Genomic DNA, 22,750 nt, shown 5'->3' on the forward strand with positions numbered 1-22,750 from the left:
GCTATAATCAAGGATGCTTTAGGCAGAATGTTAAATGATCCAGGAAGTATTAAAAGAAGATGGAAGGAATATACTGAGTCACTGTATCGAAAGGAATTGGCAGATACAGAAGAATTCCATGAAACAACATATGAGCAAGAGCCTATGGTGATGAAGGAAGAAGTTCAGGCTGCTTTGAAGGAAATGGCAAAAAATAAGGCCCGAGGAATAGATGGTATACCAATTGATGTATTTCAGATAGCAGATCTGGACGTGCTCACCAAGTTTTGCCAAGAAATCTGGAGAACAACCACTTGGCCAACTGACAGGAAGAGATCTATATTTGTTCCCATCCCAAAGAAGGGTGACCCAACAGAGTTTGGAAACTATAGAACAATATCATTGAGTAAGTTGTAATAGTAAAAGATTATATGGGGAAAATATTGAATGATGCAGGAAGCATCAAAGAAAAAAGAAAGGGATAGAGTCACCGTACAAAGAAGAATTGGTTGGCATTCAACCATCTCAGCAGATAGCTTGTGATTAAAAACTATTGATACTGAAGGGAGAAGTTCAACTACACTCAAGGTTGTTGTTGTTATTGTTATGTGTCGTTGAGTCACCTGTGACCCATAGCAATCCTATCCACAGCAGCTCTGAACCCTGTCCGGTCCTAAGCCAGTCTCACTGATTTCAACCTACCAACCCCCATTGCCCCAGTTATTCATCAATCCATCTCAGCTGGGAGGGTATTCCTCTCCTGCATTGTTGCTCCACCCTTCCAAGCATGATGCTCTTCTCCAGGACTGGTCCCTCCTAGCCATGTACCCAAAGTATGTGAGACAGAGCTTCAAAATCCTAGGCTCCAAGGAGACACTTGGCTTCACCCTCTCCAAGACTGGCCTATTTGTTTTCTTGACAGTCCATAGTATGTTCAAGATTCCTTTTCAGCACCACAACACAAAGGCATCGATTCTTCTGTCATCCTTTTGTCATTGTCCAGTTCTCTGATGAATATCAAGTAAATGAAAAGACCATGGCCTGGATCAGGTGCACCTTAGTCTCTAGACTGACATCATTGCTTTTCGGTACTCTGGAGAGGTCCCTGACATATTTTCCCAATGCAGTTCTTCCTTTGATTTCCTGCCTGTTGGTGCCAAGAGTGGTGACTGTAGAGCCGAGCAAACTATAATTATTAACAACATCAATCTCCTCTCCATCTATCTTGGTGCTGCCCATTGGCCCAGTGGTGAGAATCAAGGTACTTGCAAAAAAAAAAAAGCCTCCACGTAATTCTAGACAACCAACTGAGATGTAGAAACAAACTGATACAATGAAGAGGAGCACAGCTACCTGGGCAACAGACTAGAAAAGATTCATTTTTGTGCCCACTCCAAAGAAAGGAGAATGAATGCAGAATGAATGCAGAAATTATCCAACAATAACGTTAATATCATTCACAAATAAATTTTGCTTAACAGAATTCTTTGCTATGAAGTTGCAGCAATACATCAACAGGAAACTTCTAGCTCAATTCAGAAGACACGGAATAAAGGATAGCATTACTGCTGTTAGATGGCAATTGTAGAGTAGCAGAGACTGCCTGACAGTAATGCACTGTTTCATTAAGTATGGAAAAGCATCCAACCATGTGAATCACACACACACACAAATGTGGGTAACTTTGAGAGGAATGGGAATTGCAGAGTGCTTAATTATGTTCATGGGGAATCTGTATATAGATCAAGAGGCAGGTTGATTGACCAAACAGTAGGATACTTTACAGTTTAAAAATCAAGCGATGTGTGTATCATACTGATAGCCTTTCACTATACTTGTTCAATGTGTATTCTGAGAAAATAATCAGAGAAGCTAGATTATAAATAACACAACACCATAATTGGAGGTAGGCTCATTAACGACCTACAATGTGTAAATGACAGAACTTTGTTTGCTGAAAGCCAAGAGGACCTGAAACATACACTTAATCAATATCAAAGACTATAACCTTCAATGTGGATTTCACTTCAACATAGAGAAAACAAAAATCCTCACAAGTGGATCCATAAGCAATATGATAAATGGAGAGAAGTCAGATGTCAGCGAGGATTTCATTTTACTCCAACCCACAAGTAATGCCTACAGAAGCAGCAGCCAAGAAAGCAAAAAACGGTATTGTATTGAGCAGATCTGCAGCAAAAGACTTTGTTAAAAGTAAAGAAGGCATTTTGAGCACTAAAGGTACATGTGACCCAAGCCATTGTATTTTCTGTAGCCTCATATGCATGCAAAGGAACTCTGGTGGCCTAGGGTCAAGAAGCTTTGCTGCTAGGTGCTCTGTGGGGAAAAGGCCTCAGGCATTATCCTCCAGTGTGATTTACTGCCTCTTAAAACCTGCTGAAGAGTCAGGTATGAGTTGGTTGCTACTGATAGCACACAGTAACATACATGCAAGAACTAAACAATGAATATGGAAGCCCACAGAATAATTCATGTCTCTGACTTACGATGTTGACAAAGAGTATTGAATACACCACAGAATGCCAGAGAGATGGAACAAATTTGTTTTCAAAGAAATGCAACCAGAATGGTCCTTAGATGGGAAGATGGCAAGACTCACATCTCACCTACTTGGAGCTTGTTATCAGGGAGACCAGTCCCTGAGAAAAGACATATGCTAACACAGTGGCTGTACCAATGAGTTCAAACAGTAACAACTGTGAGAAAGGGCCCAGACCCAACAGTGCTTCATTCTGTTGTACACAGGACCACGCTACATCAAAATGTGCTGGCAGCACCTAACAACAAGAACTATCATTACAGGAGCTGACCACTGAGTCTTTTCTCCTGTAGAATCACTGGTGGGTTCAAGCAGCCCAGTGGATTAACTATTGCACCATCAAGCATGCACTTGAAGTTCAGCATTAGACAAATGAGGGTTCAAGGGGCACTGAAAAATACACTTAAAAAAATGGAAGAAGCTAAGTTATTGATTTCCTGCTCAAGAAAACAGATTCATTCTGGAGAGGGTTAAACTGGGCTGCTCCTTGGAGGCAAGGATTCTGAGGCTTCATCTGATATACTTTGGACATGTTGTGAGGAGAGACCGGTCCTTAGAGAGGGACATCATGCTTGGGAGGGTGGAGGGACAGCACAGGAGGGGAAGGCTCTCTATGAGGTGGATTGATTCAGTGACTGGGGTAATCGGGATGGGTGTGTCAGGGCATTGTGATTGGCACAGCATAGAGCAGGGTTTAGGGCTGTTGTACATAGGGTCGCTATGAGTCACAAACGACTCAATGGCACATAACAACATTATCAATCTGCAAGAAATGGATGCTGCATTTGGACCGAGACCAGCAGGAAGATACCCAATAATAACCTTGGGCAGAATACCAGCTGACCACAGTAAATGCCCAAGGAAGCTCATGCCTGTGTATTTTCACCAGCACAGCACATTGAAGAGTGCCTCACTTTCAAAATGTGTGTGGCTCTCAGTGGTTAAATACATGGTGATACTAGCAAAGGAAGGCATTAATATAGTCTTTTTTGTGCCCAGGCAGGTGAATGTCATACCTCCCGAACAACATAATGCACCTTCTGCAAGGCAGGAGTCTCTTGGAATTGCTCCACTTAGAAGCAAAGCCTGAAACTCACTCCTGCTACTGTGACATATTAAACCAGGCCTTATTTTATTTCCAAGGTCTTCTCCATTGATCCACAGTAAATCCATCTTCATGGAGATGGCTGTTGCAGGATAGATTTACAATTTCCTCCTGACTGCAGAATGCGTCCTAAGAACAACTTGACGAACCAAGGTCGTTAACCAAATCTTCAAGCAGTTTTCAGGTTGGCTGTACCTTGTTAGAGCTTATGGAGTACCTCCTGGGCCAAGAGATTTTGTCTAAAAGGTATCCTGTCTCCATACTCTTTCAATCTATATGCAGAACAGACCATTTAGGAGGTTGGGTTTATGAGGAGGAATGTAGCATCAGGACTGGAAGAAGACTCGCCGACAACCTATTATGTGCAGATGACACAACTTTGCTAGGTGAATCTGAGGAGGATCTGGAGTGCTTGCTGCAGAAGATTAAGGACTGTAGTCTTCAATATGGATTGAAGCTCAATATCAAGAAGACAAAGATTCTCACCAGTGGGCCAACTGTCAACACCATGATAGATGGAGTAGACATTGAGGTTGTTAACAATTATAGCTTGCTCAGTGCCACAATCAACACTCTTGGCACCAACAGTCAGAAAAGACAAATTGCACTGGGAAAGTCTGCTGTCAGGGACCTCTCAAGGTACTGAGAACCAACAATGTCAGTCTAGGGAATGAATAAGATGAGACCAATCCAGATCACGGTCTTCTCAATTACTTGCTATGGTTCAGAGGGATGACAGGAGAAGAATTGACGCTTTTGAGTTGTGGTGCTGGAGAAGAGTCTTGAACATACCATGGACTGCCAAGAAAACAAATAGGTCTGTCTTTGAGAGGTTAAAATAAAATTTCTCTTTGGAGTCTAGGATTTTGAAAGCCCATTTCACTTATTTTGGGCTTGGAGAAGACATCATGCTCAGAAGGATGGAAGAACAGCACAGGAGAAGAAAACCCCAGATGAGATGAATTGATACAGTAACTGGGGCAATGGGGAAAGGGGTGTCAGAGTTGGTGAGAGTGGCTCAGGACATGGCAGGCATCAGAATTGTTGTACATAGGTAGCTATGATTCGCAGGCAACTCAAACAGCACATTACAAGTCTGAGGACTAGAGAGATAGGACACAATCCTAGGGCACAGAGATATAAAGACTTATCACTTAAGATTTACTTCTTCACTACAACAAGATAAAAGTAAATAACCCAACTGAAAAATGGGCACAGGATATGAACAGACACCTCACCAAAGACATTCAGATGGCCAACATACACATGAAGAAATGTTCAAAACCCCTAGCTCTAAGAGAGATGCAAATCAAAACAACTATGATGTATCATCTCACCCCACTAAAACAGCAAAATTTAAAAGACTAGCAAACATCAAATGCTGGTGAGGTTGCAGAAAACCTGGAACCCTTAATCACTGTTGGTGGGAGTGTAAAATGGCACTTTATCAAAAAGTTGGATATAGAGATACCATTTGACCCAGCAATTCCACTACTGGGAATATATCCTAAAGAAACCACCACCCAAGCAGATATTTGCACGCCCATGTTTACTGCCGTTTTGTTCACAATAGCAAAGACTTGGAAACAACCCAAGTGCTCATCAGCAAACGAATGGATCGAGAACCAGTGGTATATTCACACAATGGAATACTACACTGCACTGAAAAACAAGGAACTCGTGAAATATTATTCAAAATGGGTGACCCTGGAGGACATCATACTGAGTGAAATATCTCAGTCACAAAAGGACAAATACTGCATAGTGCCACTGTTGTAGAATGGTGACATCAGGGTTGGGGTGAGACTGAGAAAAATTGGATAAATTATGTATACTGCATTGAAACAGACAAGAGAGAGAACAGTTTAAAAGTGATATGATTGGGTATTATGGTCATGACAAGAGTCCAGAATGAAGGCTACATAGTGGAGTGTACTGGGGGGAGGGGGAAGAAATTGTATACCAATGAAACAATTTTTCTTTTACTTTTCAAAGAGAAGAGAGAACTGCGGAGGAGGTCTGAGCAGGGAGAAAAATACAACAATGAATGAATGGAAATCCAGTCTCTGTAAACATTCATTAAAATTAATAATAAAAAATTTAAAAATGAAAAACAAGGAACTCATGAAATATTATACAAAATGGATGACCCTGGAGGACATTATGCTGAGTGAAATATCTCAGTCACAAAAGGACAAATACTGCATTGTGCCACTGTTGTAAAACAGGACTGACATCTGGGCTGGGGGTGGACACTGAGAAAGATGGGATAAATAATGCATTGAAGCAGTTGAGGGAGAGAACTGTTTAAAAGGGATTTATGATTAGGTATTATTGTCATGACAAGGGTCCAGAACTGAGGTTGCATAGTGGAGTGGACTTGGGGAGAGGAATTGTAGAACAATGACAGAATTTTTCTTTTACTTTTCAAAAAGAAGAGAGAACTGGGGTTGGGGGAGAGGTGGGCAGGGAGAAAAGTGCAACAATGAATGAGTGAAAATCCAAAGTCTCTGTAAGCTTTCATTAAAATTAAAATTAAATTAAAAAGGGGGTACTTCTTCCAGGAGAGCTGTTACATCATATTACCCAACTTCACTTAGCTTCTTTCTTTATAGTTAAGCCCACCAGTCACTTTGTTTTTCTATTTAAGCATGCAAACAAATCATGGATCTAGAAAGGAAACATTATAACAGCAGAAAGAAGACTTCTCAGAAACATCTCAAGTCCAGCACCTTGGAAAGGTGGAAAGGTTGAGAAGATCACATTCCTAAAGCAGAAGCTCTCTCATAAAACCCAGATCATTTTCTGTTCTCGCTCTTCAAATTGCATACCCAGCATTATTTCATTCTACTCCTCTCCTTTCTAAGCAGGAGCGGCATCCACTTCCGAAATGGCTTGCCTCCGGAAACTCTATGTACGAACAGTGCTCAGGCCGTTCGTTCATAGGGTCGCTATGAGTCGTCTACGACTTGACGGCATCAAACAACAACCACCTCTCCTTTCTAGTCTTTTCTTCCAATGGAGAGTAAGAACAGTGAATACTACATGTACACCTTTCAGAAAAAAATTCACCTGGAAATGCGATTCAATCATGTCCTTGATTTCATTATCAGTTTGCTACTTGCAAAACAACCTCAATGCTGTCAAGTCAGAACTGACTCATAGCTGACCTTCCACCAAGTTTCCAGAGGCTGAACATCAGATGCAAGGAAACTGTCCATCTTTCTCTCAAGGAGCACATGGTGGATTCAAACAGCATGCCTTTAGATTGGCAGTACAACTCCTTCCTTACCCACTAGGCCACCAGAGCTCCCTATAGGAGCTGTTTTAAGGCTCTAAAACAGAAATTGTTTTGAAGTCCTGGGTATAACATCTCCCTCCATTTCCTCCAAATGTTAAATAAGTTCATTAACTCAATTTCAGGATACTACAACATCCAACATGCTAGGCTCAGTATTAGTGCTAGGAGATTTCTACTTAACACCCATCTAGCAAATTTGGACTTCAGGAAGTTTTATCACCCTTTCATTTATGTCACAATTGTCACCCTCTCTGATAACACACCTCTCAACACGCTGTGCCCTTTTCAAACAGTACTGCAACTATCATTTGTGTGTTAATCTCTTTTTCTGGACGAAAAAAAGCAGTTAAGCTCCCAGACCACAGCACATAACAGGTTATCAAATAATATGGACCAAGCCCAGTTGTGTCATAACGGATAACTTTCATTGTAAACCATATCTAGAGAGACACATGTAAATATAGGCTCAAAGACACTGTCCATCCCTTCCTCATGTGTCATGCTTATTCAGAGTACTTTATAACAGAAGGGGCCTTTGACCTAATTGCTGAGATTTAAACAAAAACTAGACAGAGCCCCTCACAGACATCAGCTCACATTCAAAGCTTTGAAACAAAGCCTTACAGCTCTTTAAATATTCAAGAATTTCCTTTTCCATATCCCTAGGTCAAATTAGAGTACATTTCAGAATCCAATGTGTACCTCAGTAAATACAATTAGAAACACTTTGGAAATTGCTACTTTTATAAGATGATGTTTGGTCACGCATTCATTCTCTGGTGGCCTACTGGCAAGAAGCTGCACTGCAATCTCAAAGGCACATGGTTCGAGGCCACCAGCCTCTCCATGAGAGAAGGATGGGTAATCTCCTCCCGTGCAATTAGCTGCCTCTGAAAAATGCCGGAGGGTCAACTATGGGCTGGTTCCGACTTGACGGTACATGGTTCAAATTCACCAACTACTCCCCAGGAGAAAGATGGCCTATTTCTTCCCATGCAATTAACGGACTCTGAAAATCTGGTAGGGTCCGTTCTGAGTTGATGGTACATATCATCACCAACGTTGTCTCTACAGTCTCAGAATTCAAGTTTGGTAACAACTGGATAGAGTTTAGCCTTGATGAAAAGTGTGAATTGTCTTCTCTAAGCAGATCCTAAACCCCTCACATACTTTCCATAGCTAGCTAAAGGACTCAGCAGCCACACCCTGCTGACTGTAGCTGGGCCTCCTTCACCCTCCTGTGATTTGGGATAATATGCCTGGGTGCTGGGAAACTAAAATCCACTGTCCTGCAGCTGAGTTCAACTCATAGTGACCTTCCATCAGGTTTCTGAGGCAGGAAACCTTTACTCAAGGAGTATGTCCAGCTTGCTCCCAAGGAGCAGCTGGTGGATTTAAACTGCCAACCTTTTGGTTAGCATCACAGTATGCATTATACTACCAGGGTGCTGGGAGAGATATCAAATTTAGAGAATCTGAAATATGAAAGTCTTGATGAATGTCTTAAAGTTACAAGATAAAAAAAAACACACCAAAAAACCCCACAAAACACAACTACCCCAAACCTGCTCAAACCCCTAAGTGATGGTGGTGGCATGTGCCATTGAGTAGGAACCAACACACAGCTGACCCTCTAATGGCTTTTCAGAGGCTGTAAATCACAATGAAGGAAAGAGCTCATCTTTCTCCTGTTGAACAGCTGGTGGATTCAAACTTCATTCCTTTCACTTGACAGCTTAACTCCTTACTACTAGGCCACCACAGCTTCCTTTTGTATTTCTTGTTCAGAGGCAGTAAATCAAATAGGCGATTGCTCATCTTTCTCCCATAGAACAGTTGGTGGATTCAAACCATGGGCCTTTGAATTAACAGTGCAACTCCTTACTAGTAAGCCATCAGAGCTGAAAAACACTAAGTGTGCATTTTTCATATACCAGTGATTCTTTACCAACAAATTTGGTTATGAAATTATTGTCATTGTTGTGTGCCAAGTCTTATAGTGACCCTATGTACAAATCCTTAACAAAGCCAAGTTAGACTTAAATATTAAAGTCTAAATTTGGACTATAGCTAAGGACAGATTGCCCAATAAGCAAGATAAGTGCAGGCTTACTTGTGCTTACTTACTAATCTGTCACTGAATAACCTTTACAGTGGTCAAATAAAGTTAATGACGTGACAAAGGGAACTTCAATATTTAATAGCGCTTTATAAATTGATGGTTGCCTCTCTTCAAACAGAACCAACTTCCTCTCGAACAGGGGGCTGTCCTATTAATGGTAGGTAAAATTAATTATTTCAACAATCCAACTTCAGTACATCCCTATCAAGCTTACGAGCCCACAGACACTTTAATTCAAAACTATTAAAAAGTTAGAAAGGGTATTCATTTCACTTAAGAGTCAGTGGCAAGTGTAACAATGAAAACAATTTAAAACATTTTTTAAAAGTTATGCATACCCATGTTTATTTCGGCTTTGTTCGCAATAGCAAAGAGCTGGAAACAACCCAAATGCACATCAATAGACAAATGGATAGAGAAGCTCAGGTATATTCACACAATGGAATACTATGCAACATTTAAAAACAAGGAATTCATGAAACATTATGCAAAATGGGTGACCCTGGAGGACATATCTGGAGTGAAATTTCTCAGTCACAAAAGGACAAATACTGCATAGGGCACTGCTGTAAAATGGGACTGACATCAGGGTTGAGAGAAGACATAAGGAGGGGAGGAATGATGTATACTGCAATGAAATAGATGAGGGAGAGACCTGTTTAAAAAGGATATATGATTAGGTATTATTGTCATGACAGGAGTCCAGAATGAAGGCTGCATAGTGGAGTGGACTTGAGGGGAGGGATTGCATACCAATAAAAGAGTTTTTCTTTTCAAGGAGAAGAGTGAATTAGTGGGGAAGGGTGGACAGGGAGCAAATTGCAGCAACAAATGGATGTAAACCCTAAGTCTCTGTAAACTTCCTTAAAGTAAAAAAAAAGCGATGGAAGGACCAAAAAAAAAAAAAAAGAAAAAGAGACAGTGGCAATTTTTTCTACTTTACCAGTCTAGAGTTCAGAGTTCAAATCCACCCCTACCCCTTGGTAGCAATGTGACCTTGAAGAAGTCATTTACCCTCTCTAGCTTTGTGTGGTTCTTGGGAGTTACCTGGAGAATGAGCTATCACAAGTTAAAGTGCAAAGTAGTAACTTGGAACTTCCTTCCTTCCTTTGTTTGCTAGAAGATGGACAAAGAAGGAAAAGAAGAGGACAGGAGACACAGGAGCTGAAGGTAGTCTCTCTCCTGCCCTTTACCTCCATCAGAAAGACATGTCATGCAAATTTCAACAGTGAGTTTACATTTAAAAATACCTGGGTGTTCTTGTAAGCAACTTTTTAAAATGTTGTTGTCGGGGAACATACATAACAAAATCATTTTCCATTTTTGCATGCATAATTCAGTAACACGAATTATCTTCACCACGCTGTGCAACCATCACCCCTATTCACTTCCAAAAGTTTCCCATCACTCAAAATAGAGTTGCTCTTATAAAAGAATTTTAGTCTTTTTGTTTGTTTGTTTAGGACTGAAATCACGAGTTGTTTAATGACTCAAAAGGAATCCCTTAGTAACAACCTAATTGCCATGTTTTCTCTCCCATGAGAATATAGGTTAAGTTAGTACACTGTGTTCTGTCCTTTAGTAAGTGACTTAAGTTCTGGGATCTGTTGTTAAAGTATCCAAAAAAATAATAATAATTAAAAAGAAAAAAAAAACCCCACCTAACCAAAAGCCCATATAACTTTGTCTTGTTTTTATTACATTTTTCTAACCCTGCCTTTGAACCTTATTAACCCTCTTCATGTTATTCCCATAATGGACAGGCTTTCAAAGCTAGGGGCCCTCCTTCTGGTGTTGTCACAGAAAAAAATGCCACATCGCATACTCCTGAAAACAAAATAACCTCTTCCCAGGGTCAGCCTCCACAACCAATCAAAACATCCCACCTTATAACTTGTTTCAAGTTCAGCAAAATAGCAAAAGGAAATGACAGTTCAAACTAGTATGTCTCCTAGGTTTGGGGGCTCAAAGAGAGGTCAGTACACATTCCTCAGGACTACACTTCTCAGAAACCGACCACCCTATATGGTGGTTTGGATTCCTCCCGGACACACATTGAGGTGGTTGGGGATGAACTTCCCACATCTACTTTAAGGCAGTGGAATGCTTCAGATTTGGGGGACCAGTTATTGACATAGTACAAAGAGCTTCCATTCCTCGAGACTGAGTTTCCCAATACCCCACCGTTTCCAAACTGGCATTACTGAAAGCAGACAGCCTCTTCCGAAATGAATGTAGCTCCTCCAGCACCCTACTCCCTGAAGACCAACCCTCACAAGCAAAAGCACCCCCACCCCTAGAGATTTTTACAATTCATTGACAACCCACAGCATTTCTGGAGGCATCACTCAGAGCCTCTCGTTTATTCATTTCGTGATTTTCAAATGAATGGAGGAAGTTTTTGCTTCCCATGCTGTCCGCTTTTGTCCAAAATTGGCACACCAATCAACTGAGGACCGTGTCCTTCCTTAACCAACATTCGCAACTTAAGGGACTCTGCTCCAAGCTTTGCCAAGAAAATCCGTTTTTGAAATCATACTAGGATTACCCCCCCCTCCCCTCTCCAGGTGAAAATCCACCTGCAAGGGGGACGATTATAAAAAGGGCCAGCCCTTCCTCCCAAGGCACAATAAGCCCCAGCCAAACCCCAGCAGTCCGCTTCCAACCCCAGCCAAGACATTTATGCTTTGTAAGCCGAGTACAGCGCTGGGGTAGAGAAGTCTAAACAGCTGAGAAGGATTAGGCGGTAGCGAGCTCCATTCTCATTTACATGAAAACCTCCCCAGCATCATTTTTCCTCGTTGGCTGCTGCTGCTGCTGCTACTGCTGCTGCTGCGGGAGCCTCAGGAACTCTTTTGTGCCCCAGCCACGCATACATTTGCATCCTTTGTCTTTACTTACCAGTCGAGGCTGTGGGCATGTGTGCTCTATTTCCTCCATGGTTTCTGAGGGAGGCTCATTGGAAAGGGATTTTGGGATACCTGTTTCTGACTCAGCAGCAGTGGTGAGTACTGGCATGGCCAGCAAGCGCTCCCTCCGGCTCTACACTCTGGGAGTCTCCTCGCCGGCCCGAATGTTTTCTTTGTCATGTATTTCTACCTCCCCTACCCATCCTCATTCTTCTTTCCTGCTTTTATGTCTTCCCTGGGGCAGTAGAGGTGTTCCCCGCACCCCCCTGCCCTTTCTTTCCCAGGGAAGCCAGAGGCAAGGCCTCAGTTTATCACTATAACAACCGCGGGCTCTGGAGCAGAGGGTGCGGGATACAGTATCCTCATTTGTATGGAGCGCGCTGGTTGGCTACTGTCATCATAGTACCACTCCGCCGGGGAGCGGCCGCGCCCCATTGGCTGGCCCACCGTGCCCGCAGGGCCTGAACTTGCTGCTTTTGTTTCTTTCTGGTTAATTCAGTTGCAAAGGTCTCTGGACCATCCTGGGCTAGCGGAGGAGAGCTGCAGTAGCCAGATAAGATAAGGCCACTTCCTGATGCGCCCCCCTAACCCCTCCACTGAGAGGAAGCCATGCCCTTGGCATGAGTGGTGAAGTCAGGAGAGTTGCCAAATTAAGAGTTACCCAGAAGACAAAGCTGGTTTTTGAGCCCAAACACACGCTGTCCGCCACTGGGCTGCTGAACTCGGAGGGGGCATTCACAGTGAGCACCTGGGTGTTGGTTCCCTGGCTACATGCCACACTAGCGCTAAGAGGTTCCCTTGGGCCTGTTGTAGCTGGAGCCTCCCCTTGGGGCTGCCCTCAGAGTTTAGAAGGAGGTCCAGTCTCCCTCAGACAGCCTATCTCCCTCCTCTGCTTGTCCTCCTCAATTGCTTCCTCAATTTTACCTTCCCAGCTCCCCCTCCTCTCCCCTCCAGTCTCTCTGAGGAAGCTTTGCACTTGTCTGCCCTTCAATCCACCATCTTTATGTGCTAGTATGTTACACTTATCTCCCACAGCAGTCCTGGGTTCTTGGCTATCAGAGCAACATCCCTGAGGCCATGCTAAATACTGAGGCACCTTCATGTCGTAAATCATACAGGAATAGACACACACACATTCAAAAAAAAAGAGCTTACAAATGTATTTATTCTGGTGAAGTGTCACACTCTTAATAACATTTATTAATCACAATTGAATACTTTGCCTAGGTGTTTAATGTGCATAAGATCCCAAAGACATAGATCTTATTATTATCCCCATTTTGCAGGTGAAGAAATTGTAACCTAGAGTAATTGTTCAGGCTCTGTTAGCTTGTAAGTGGTAGACCTGGAGTTTGAGGGATTTGGGGTGGGGTGGAGAGAAGGGATCCAAAATCCAAAGCGAAAAACTACCCAGGTTAGAGTCATCTTAAGACAAATCCCTGCACTTGCTTTTCATCCAATTATAGACTGGGACCAACATTAATGTCAACATCGGCATCATCTGAGAACTTGTTAGAAATACACATTGTTGCCCCAAAGAACCAATTGGGATAGAGCTGAGATTTACATTTCTAACAAGAATCCTAAAGATGTTGGTGTTGCAGGTCCAAAGACCATACATACTCTGAGAACTGCAGAAAAATATTTTCATTTGTTGTTCATAGGGTCACTCTGAATCAAAGTCAACTCAATGGCTCAACCTAATAACAAGAACCCAAAGGATAGGCTAAAAATATCAGCCTTGCTCTTTTATTATAAAATTGTGAGGGGGAGAAAAGGAGATAACATGTGGATGGAGCACTTTGAAAATAAGAACTTAGGGTGATAACGTAAAGGAAGCCTGGTCATCAATTCTCTTGACTAGAAATGAAAATTCAGCAGTTCAGACCCATCAGCTACTCTCCTTGGTAAGAATGACCTAGCAGTCTGCTTACAAAGACTATGGTGGAGTTCTGCTCAGTCATATGTGGTTGCTATGAATCAGAATGCATTGGACAGCAATAGGTTTAGTTCTGTTTTGCATGATAATAAAGGGATATTGTTTTTATTTTTTTTCTCAAATGAGCAATCTATACCCTTGGTACCAGCAGTAAAGAACTCCAAAGCAGGTTACATTGGGATAATCTACTGTCAAGAACTTCTCCAAATGCTAAACAGCAAGGATATCAGTTTAATGACCAAAGCTGATACCTGATTCAAGCTCTAGTCTTTCCCCCACCCTTTTTCTTGTTGTGTACTGTCAAAGCCACAGTCTTTTAAATTACTCCTTGTGCATCTAAAGTTGGACAGTGACCAAGGATGATAGAAGAAGAATCGGTACATTTGAATTGTGGTGTTGGAGAAGAGTACTGAATATCTCATTGATTGCCAAAAGAACAGATAAAGATGTCTTGAGGAAGTACAACAAGGGGTATTCTTTGGAGGCAAGGACAAAGAAACTGTCTCATATTTTGGGTACATTTTTAGGAGGGGCTGGTCCTTGAGAAAACTAGAGGGGTCAGCATAGGAGAGGAAAACCTTTATCAAGATGGATTGACACAGTGACTATAACAATGACGAATGTATCACCCTCAGCAGAGATGATAAGGATAGCGCACGATAGGGCAGGGTTCTGATCCATTGTTCAAAGGGCAGCTACAAGGTGTAGCTGGGTCAATGACACATAACAACAAAAAAACAACAAATGAGCAAATAGGGACAGCCCTCAAAGAAGGGGAAATGGATTCTGCAAGCAAAGATGTGCACAGTTTGACAGAACTCCTGCCACTTTAAATCAGAGTGATGCCACTTGAGAGCATTATTATTTATGCCTGAGAGAACCTCAGTGATTCGAGAATCCCAATGATCCTGGGGATTAAAAGGGGTGGCCAACCCCCTCTGCCCTCTTAGGAACACCAAATTAAGCTTCCATATTAGCCCTACCTAACCCTGCAATGCATCTAGGGACTTCTTCTACCCCACCAGTACTGCGTGATGTGGGGGTGATTGTTAGTCTCACCTCAATATTTCCTGCCTTAGAGCAGTTGTTCTCATAAGATGGTTCCTAGAGGAGAGGCAGCAGCAGAGACCTTGGAAACTTATTAGAAAATGTCATTCTCCATTCCAGTACCCTGTGTTAAATCCTCCAGGTGATTCTAACACATATAAATAACCTTTGAGCCACATGTTTCCTTTAGAAGGCTCCTTCTCCCCCACTGTGGTCGGAGTCACTGATCTGCCTGATATCTAGTTGGTCCTCCCTAGAAGGCGAGGCTTACCTGTCACCTGCCTAATTAACAAAGTTCTGATGTCTAGATGTCTTCTTGTGAGTTCCTCTTGCTCAAGAGCCTGGACTATGCCCTTATCTCCCCTCAACCAGGTGCATTTATGTCTCTGAGTGGGCAGATAACCCCGTCTTTCTCCAGTCCTCATCTTCATCTGTTCCATTAAAGCAAGATGTTATCTTGGCCTAGGAATAAGTGTCTACATTGTGTCATTCAAATCAGACTCAACTCCAAGTCACACCAGATAGACAGTCATCCAGCAGTTATTGAACTTTGGCATGTCTTGCAGACGTAATAGTCTTTCAGGCACCAATAAGAGAGGGAGCCTTACTGGATCTATTCACTCTGATGACTAGGCTTGGTTGCTACTATTACCTGATTGGGGAACTTCTCCTTAATATCTGGGTTATTTTAGCTTAGATCATTGTAAATCTCTGCAAAGTATGAAAAGTGATAATGACAAAACCATGGAATTAAATACTACACAATTCTCTAGGTTTATTTATTGTGAGAGGGTGACTATGAAGGGATAGTAGGAGAAAGTTTATTGGGGCAATAAATATGTTCTTACAAACTTATTCCAAAAGAAATCGAGAGGTCCACAAAGATTTACGTACAAAGATATATATGATGAAAATTTACAAAAGATAATAAAGATACACTTTAGAGCAATAGGAAGAAAAAGCTAAAATAAGAAGAAAATATATCAAAATAATATAGTTTCAGACAAGATACTATCATAATTTTTTTAGGAAATTCTAATGTTTTGCCTATATGTTAACATTATACTGTTAGGTGAATACAAAGGACTAAAGGCCATGTAAACTGAAGTCTCTATGACCCTGAGACCACAAGAACTAGATGCTGCCCAACCACAATGACTGATCACTCTGAAAGAGAGAGATCACAATAGACAATGTGGGAGGAAAATGTGGAACACAACTCAAAATAATAATAATAAAAAAGGCCAAGATTACTGATCTGATAGAGACTGGTGGAACCCCTAAGACTAGGGCTCTCAGTCACCTTTCAAGTCTGAAACAGAAATCACTCCCATGACTCAATTTAATGACAAACCATAGACAATCCTATAATGGCATCTATAACACCAGGAAGGAATACACTCATTAGAAAAGCCAACCATACAAGATCAAAAGGTGGCATTTGCTGAAGGCTGGAGTTCAGAAGGTAGAAAAAGATTAGAACACAGGATGAACGGAAAGGAGACACAAAGGGAGGAAGATAGAAAGTGCAGTTACAGTGAGTGGACTGTAATTACTGTCATAAAACAAAAAGTGTGTGACTTGTTGGATAGAAGTCCTTTTTCCCCCCTGTCAACCTTCACTCAAATAACATTAAAAAGTTAATGCTGGGGCGGGGGGAGAGCTTAATTATGCAGTAAATTATGCAGTAGGTTGTTAGATACTGTCAAGTCAATTTTGATTCACAGCAATCCTGTGCAATTGTGAAGAGGGTTTTCTAGACTAAAATCTTTAGAAGAGTAGATCTCTAGGTCTTTCTTTATCTTGTGAAGTACCTGGGGGTATTCTAATCACCAACCTCTCAATTTGCCTAGTCTTTAACCTTTATGCTGCTAAGACATCTATGTAATATGTCTATGCATAGAAAGGGCACTCAAAGTAAATAAATCAAGATGTTGACAGTGAAAACTTTAAACTGTGGAGTTGTTATTAAATATTAAATATGAGCCCTTAGTTATCTAGTGCTACTATAGCAAAGGTACCACAATTTGATGGCTTTAACAACCTTCTTCTCTTATGGAGCTGGGAAGCTCTGGTGGTTTAGTGGTAAGGACTTGCGCTTAAAACCCCAAAGAGCATGGTTCAGATCCACTAACTGCTCTGTGAGAGAAAGAAAGCTAGGAAACGCTTCCCATGTGATTTACTGCCTCTGAAAACCTGCTGGAGGGTCAGCTTATGAGTTGGTTCTGACTCAATGGTACACAACAAACACCAATAGTTTAGAAGGCTAGAAGTCCAAATTCATGGTGTCAGTTTTAGGGAAAGGACTTCTCTGTATGTCATACTGAGGTCCTCTTTTTTGGCTAGATGGAATATCAGCATCATAGGTTGAATTGTGTCCCCCCAAAATAAGAAGGGATTAAATTAAGAAGGGCCCTCAAGAAATAATCTCTAGAAGTGGAGTGTGTTCTTTTGGCCTCAGGCTCCTGCACTAGAAAGCTCCATGACACCGAGGAAGGCAAGACACATGGAGGGTCCCAAGGAATACCATGGTTTCATTTACTAAAAGGAAACAAGGACCTTTTTTCAGAACTGATAGAGAAAGGGCCTTCTAAAGCTGGTATCCTGAATGTGGACATCTAGCCTCTTAAACAGTAATGGAATACAATTCTGGTTGTTACAGCCATTCACATATAGTATGCTCACCTGTTCCCACCTGCAAGGTGACAAAAGTTGAGCATGAGGGGTGAAACAATCAAGTAACCAAATAGAAAGCTGTATGAGGCTCAAGGAGAGCTGAACAAGAAATCTGAAACAGATGAACCAAAGCAAGTAAAGAGACCTATCTCCCCAGGCAGAGACCGGTCTCTAGTTGGCAAAGGCAGAGGAAATGTATTTGAGAAGGCTACTGAGAAATCTCCGAGGAATCTCTGGAACAGAGCTTCTCAGTCATGTAACCTCTGCACCAGTACAGCCTCTAACAAGTACCATTATTATTTCTGCCTTTATTGAGCACCTCTTAAGTTTTCATCACTGTACTAGGTTGTAATCGCTAGATGGTAGAAATGGTCAGTGTACTTGGCTGCTACCTGAAAGGTTGAAGTTTCAAGCTCACCCAAATGTGCCTCAGAAAAAAGGCTTAGCTATCTATTGCCAAGAAAACAAAGCAACCTTGAAATTGTCATGAATTGTCATGAAATTGTCATGGAATTGTCATGAGTTGGAACTGACTGGATAGTAACCAGTGGTGAAAAAAGGTGCTTATTATCGACTACTTGTAATCAGATATAGTCACCCCACTTTGCAGATGTGGCAACTAAGTCATGGAGATGTCACTTTAGCTTAGAGGAGATCTACACATGGTATGTAGCCATCATTCTTCCCATAAGTGACATTTCTATCTACGATACTGAATTTTTGAGAATACCATTCCTAAAGATCTACAGAGAAAAACTAATATAATCTATATATTACAGATACTGTTTGAGCCCCAACTTAATGTCAAACCTGCTGGAGGACTTTCTCTGGCAATTGGAAACTCCTTCCCCAGTATGAGGCAGGTCTAAAGGGCCAGAGAATTAGCAGCCCGTACCCTCAAGAGCATTCAACCAATGACTGATGAAAATTGGTGCATAGATACCCCAGTTCTGTTTGCTTTTAAATAGGATATCCCTGAATTCCATGATTTATAGTAACTCCTGTAGTTCCCCAGTGAGATTAAATGTCAATTGCCCATACTGGTATTTACTCCAACAATCCAGTACACTGTATTGGCTACTTTCCTTGCTTTATTTCCTCAACTCCAGACCCCATGGATGATTTCTAGAGTCACTTCCCAAATAAACAATTCATATTTGAATCTTTGTGTCATGGTCTACCATATCTTCAGTACATAGCTAGAGATATATATGGAGCTCTCTGTGGCCTAGTGCCAAGAACCTGTACTATAATTCCAAGGGCATGAGGTTCGAACCCACCAGCTGCGCCATGGGAGAAAGATAAACAAGCTCTTCTTGCTGTCTCTGCAAACTTACTGGAGAGTCAGCTGTGGGTCAGCAATAAGTTACATGGGAAGAGATTGCCCTTCTCTCTCCTTTGTTGGTAAATTAGAACGCCATACCTCTGGGTTAGCAGCACAGCTTCTTATCATTAGACCAGCAGAGCTCCCTATTAGGTTGTATTGACAACTCATAGCAACCCTATGAACAACAGATGTGAATAAACCCTGTCCTATCCTGTGTCATCCTCATCTCTGACATACTTGAGCCCACGGCTGCAGTCACTATGTCAATCCATCTGGTTGAGGATCTTCCTCTCTTTTGTTGACCCTTCTTTTTCAGGTACAATGTCCCTTTTCAAGTAATGTTGTTGTTGTAGTTATGTGTTGTGGAGTCACTTGCAACACGTAACAATCCTATATACAACAGCTCTGAATGTTGTTTTATCTTGAGTCAATCTCATTGTCTCTGAGACACCTACTTCCATTACCCCAGTCACTGAGTCAATCTATCTCATCCAGGGTCGTCTTCTCTTGTGCTGTCCTTCCACCATTCAAGCATGATGTCCCTCTCCAATGACTGGTCCCTCCTTGCAACATGTCCAAAGTGTGTCAGATGAAGCTTAAAAATCCTTGCCTTCAAGGAGTACCTTCATTTAACTTTCTCCAGGATGGGCCTGTTTGTTCTCCTAGCAGCCCATGGTGTATTCAATACTCATCTCCAGCACCACAACTCAAAGACATGAATTCTTCTTCTGTCATCCCTAGTCATTGTCCAGCTCTCTGACGCATAGCAAGTAATTGCAAAGCCTGGATCAGGTGCACTTTAGTCTCCAGACTGACATCATTGCTCTTCAGTACTCTGGAGACGTCCTTGACAGCCAAATTCCCCAATGCAATTAATCTTTTGATTTCCATGGAAATAGCACTTCATAACAACAAATTATATGAGATGAAGCTTCGTCATCCTTGCCCCTAAGGAGCACTCTGGCTGCACTTTCTCCACATATATTACACTGCTGTTATTGTTTATCCAGAAGACCACATGTAAAACTTTCTTAATTTCATCCCTCCTAGTTCCATTCTTTCTTCTATATTTCCTTTTTATTTCTTTTTTTAATTAAATTTTATTAGTTTTAATGAACATTTACAGAGATTTTGGGTTTTCATTCATTCATTGTTGCACTGTTTTCTCCACCCTCATCCCCAGTTCGTTCTTCTTCCACCCCACCCCATGTCTGTTTTAATTGTTCAATTGCCACAGTGCTTGTCAAAGCCAGTTCTGATTAATCTCCTTTGTCAGTGTGTCCCTTGCCATTCCCTATCACTCCTCCCTGAGAGAGACTTCACCCTGATTCATAAGGAAAAGGAGATGGCGTATTCTCTTAGCTACTTTCTGCTGAAAAGGGACGCTGTGGGTTTCAGGTTAAAGGTCTTCTCTCACTACTCCAAAGGGCCCCCTTGGCAGTAGGAAACACATAGACTATTATGGAGATTGATTTTGGAATTTAGATGCACTGTTAGCAATTGTGTTTAGCCATACATGCTCATATCCTTGAAGATGTATCATGGAAGTGTTGCAGCCTTCAAACTGCAAAGCAGCAAGATGTTTTTCCTTTATCTTGAGTTTCAGCTCATTTTTCCTTTGCATCTCAGCGATTTCCTCTGGGGTGGCTAGTACAGGTGATGATTCTGCTACAGGTGGTGATTTTCCAGAATTTCTGAGTCAACCCGAGTGCAGGTCAGTAGTGATGCAGCTCCCGCCGGCCGCAGCTCCCGCTGGCTGTAGTGCATCTTTTTACCACTAGGCATAGTAGAGTTCCTCCAGCAATCGGGTGATGAGACTATCCACGTTCAGCTCCCCGTCCGCCATCTTGTCAGCACTCGATTCGGCTTCCCGGCCTCCTTTTTATTTCTTATCCATTCACAACTGCTTCAAATTTAGCATACAAAGAATTTGTTACAAGAAAGGAAAGTATGTGGAGAAAACAGGCTAAGTTGAAAAAAGAATTTAAGATTTCTTAGAAATTGTTAATGTCTTCTATGCATTTTCATAACTTTTTACAGTTCTATATGACCCATAATCCCAGTTATCCATGTGTGGTTTAAGGTTTGGGCCTACAATCCAACATACTCCAGGAAAAAAAAATCCATCATACAAAGCATTGAGACCTTTTCACCCATAATCCTTTTTACTCACCTACACCAGGAAAATAATGGTGATAAAAACATTTCATGGTGTCAAGCATTTTGTCCACCACTTGGTGCTTTTACATATTGAAATCTACCACAATAGCACCCTGAATCTGACATATTTTAATTTTGAAAATTTTCAAATGCAGTTTTAGAGAGTAAGTAACTTGGCCAAGGTCACACAGTAAGTGGCAGAAGTATCACTTGAACCTAGGTGTACTGAACCTCTTCTCTCTCTATTCCAAATTATACTGCCACCCTCTTTGATATAGAGTTAATTAACAAAGTTGTTGAGCTAGCTCATGTGTAACTCACCAACATAATTCAATCATCCCATTTCTATTGAATTCATATAATATGAAGCATTTTTCATTTATATTCATTCCGTTCATTTCCTATCTGTATACCCACACATTTGGGCTCATTGTAGGTATTTGAATGTGCTGTGACTGAAAAATATAAGTGCATTAGTAGGTAAGAGCAAAGCTGATATAGACAAAGCTATGATCTATCATCAAGATCACTAGAGAAAATAATGGCCAAACATAAAAGGTACTCTCTATTTCAAAACTTTTGGAAAGAAAAAAATTTGAGAGGATAAAATGTAAGTGTTTTATTTTATTCTTAAAATAATAGCTATTATAGATGTTAAGGGAGAAATTATCAATTATGCTCAAAGACTACAGTCTGAATTATGAACTATATGTCAACATGAAGCAGGAATCTTCACTACTAGTCCAATAAACCCTATCATTATAAACAGAGCTGGAGTGACATTGTCAAGGATTTTATTTTACTTGGATCCATATTCAACATACATACAAGAGTACTGAGGGTACCGTGGACTGCTAGGAAAACAAACAGATTCATCCTGGAAAGGGTCAAACCAGGCTGCTCCTTGGAGGCAAGTATTCTAAGGCTCCGTCTCACATACTTTGGACATGTTGCAAGAAGGGACAGGTCCTTGGAGAGGAACATCAAACTTGGTAGGGTGGAGGGACAGTGTAGAAGGGGAAGGCCCACTATGAGGTGGATTGATTCAGTGACCGGGGTAATCTGGATGGGTGTTTCGAAGACAGTGCGATTGGCACAGGACAGAGCAGAGTTTAAGGCTGTTGTACATAGGGTCGCTATGAGTCGCAAGCAACTCAACGCCACATAACAACAACAAAAACATATTCAACACCCATGGAAGCTGTGAAAAGATCAAATGACAGATTGCACTAGGTAAATGTGCCAAGGACTTTTTTAAGTGTTTAAGATTAAAATTGTCATTTTAAAGACCTAGATGTGCCTTACCCAAGCCATAGTATTACAACTACTTCATAAGCATATGAAAGTTGGACAGTGACACCCCCCCCCCGCATCTGACACTGAATAGAGAGTGTGGCAGCAGAGGGGAGTTTGTCTCCGGCTGCTCATACACAAGCATCACCAAGGAAAATTATAAACTTTAAGTGAGGCAGTCACAAGCAGAAGAAATTCTCACCAGATTACATGAAACCTGAGAGGTCAGGTGTATGGAGATACTTGGTGTTGCACCCTTTGCCCCAGCCTAGATAGAGTGCAGCAGGTGGGGAAAACAGGTTTCAGACTACACTATAGTCCACCAAGAACAA

General features: G+C 41.6%; 1 protein-coding gene across 1 annotated transcript in view; it reads right to left on the reverse strand.

Annotated features, from left to right (window-relative positions):
- PCYT1B (phosphate cytidylyltransferase 1, choline, beta) overlaps positions 1-12,301 on the reverse strand; it is a 133,907-nt gene extending 121,606 nt beyond the window's left edge. The window contains exon 1 of the mRNA XM_006885040.1: positions 11,969-12,301. Coding sequence (XP_006885102.1) covers positions 11,969-12,085 — 117 coding nt within the window. The 5' untranslated portion in view covers positions 12,086-12,301. The remainder of the gene's footprint in view (positions 1-11,968) is intronic.
- Positions 12,302-22,750: the final 10,449 nt, after the last annotated feature.

This window comes from Elephantulus edwardii, unplaced genomic scaffold (assembly GCF_000299155.1).
Source record: "Elephantulus edwardii isolate Elephantulus edwardi_28Jun2011 unplaced genomic scaffold, EleEdw1.0 scaffold00040, whole genome shotgun sequence".
Taxonomy (NCBI): domain Eukaryota; kingdom Metazoa; phylum Chordata; class Mammalia; order Macroscelidea; family Macroscelididae; genus Elephantulus; species Elephantulus edwardii.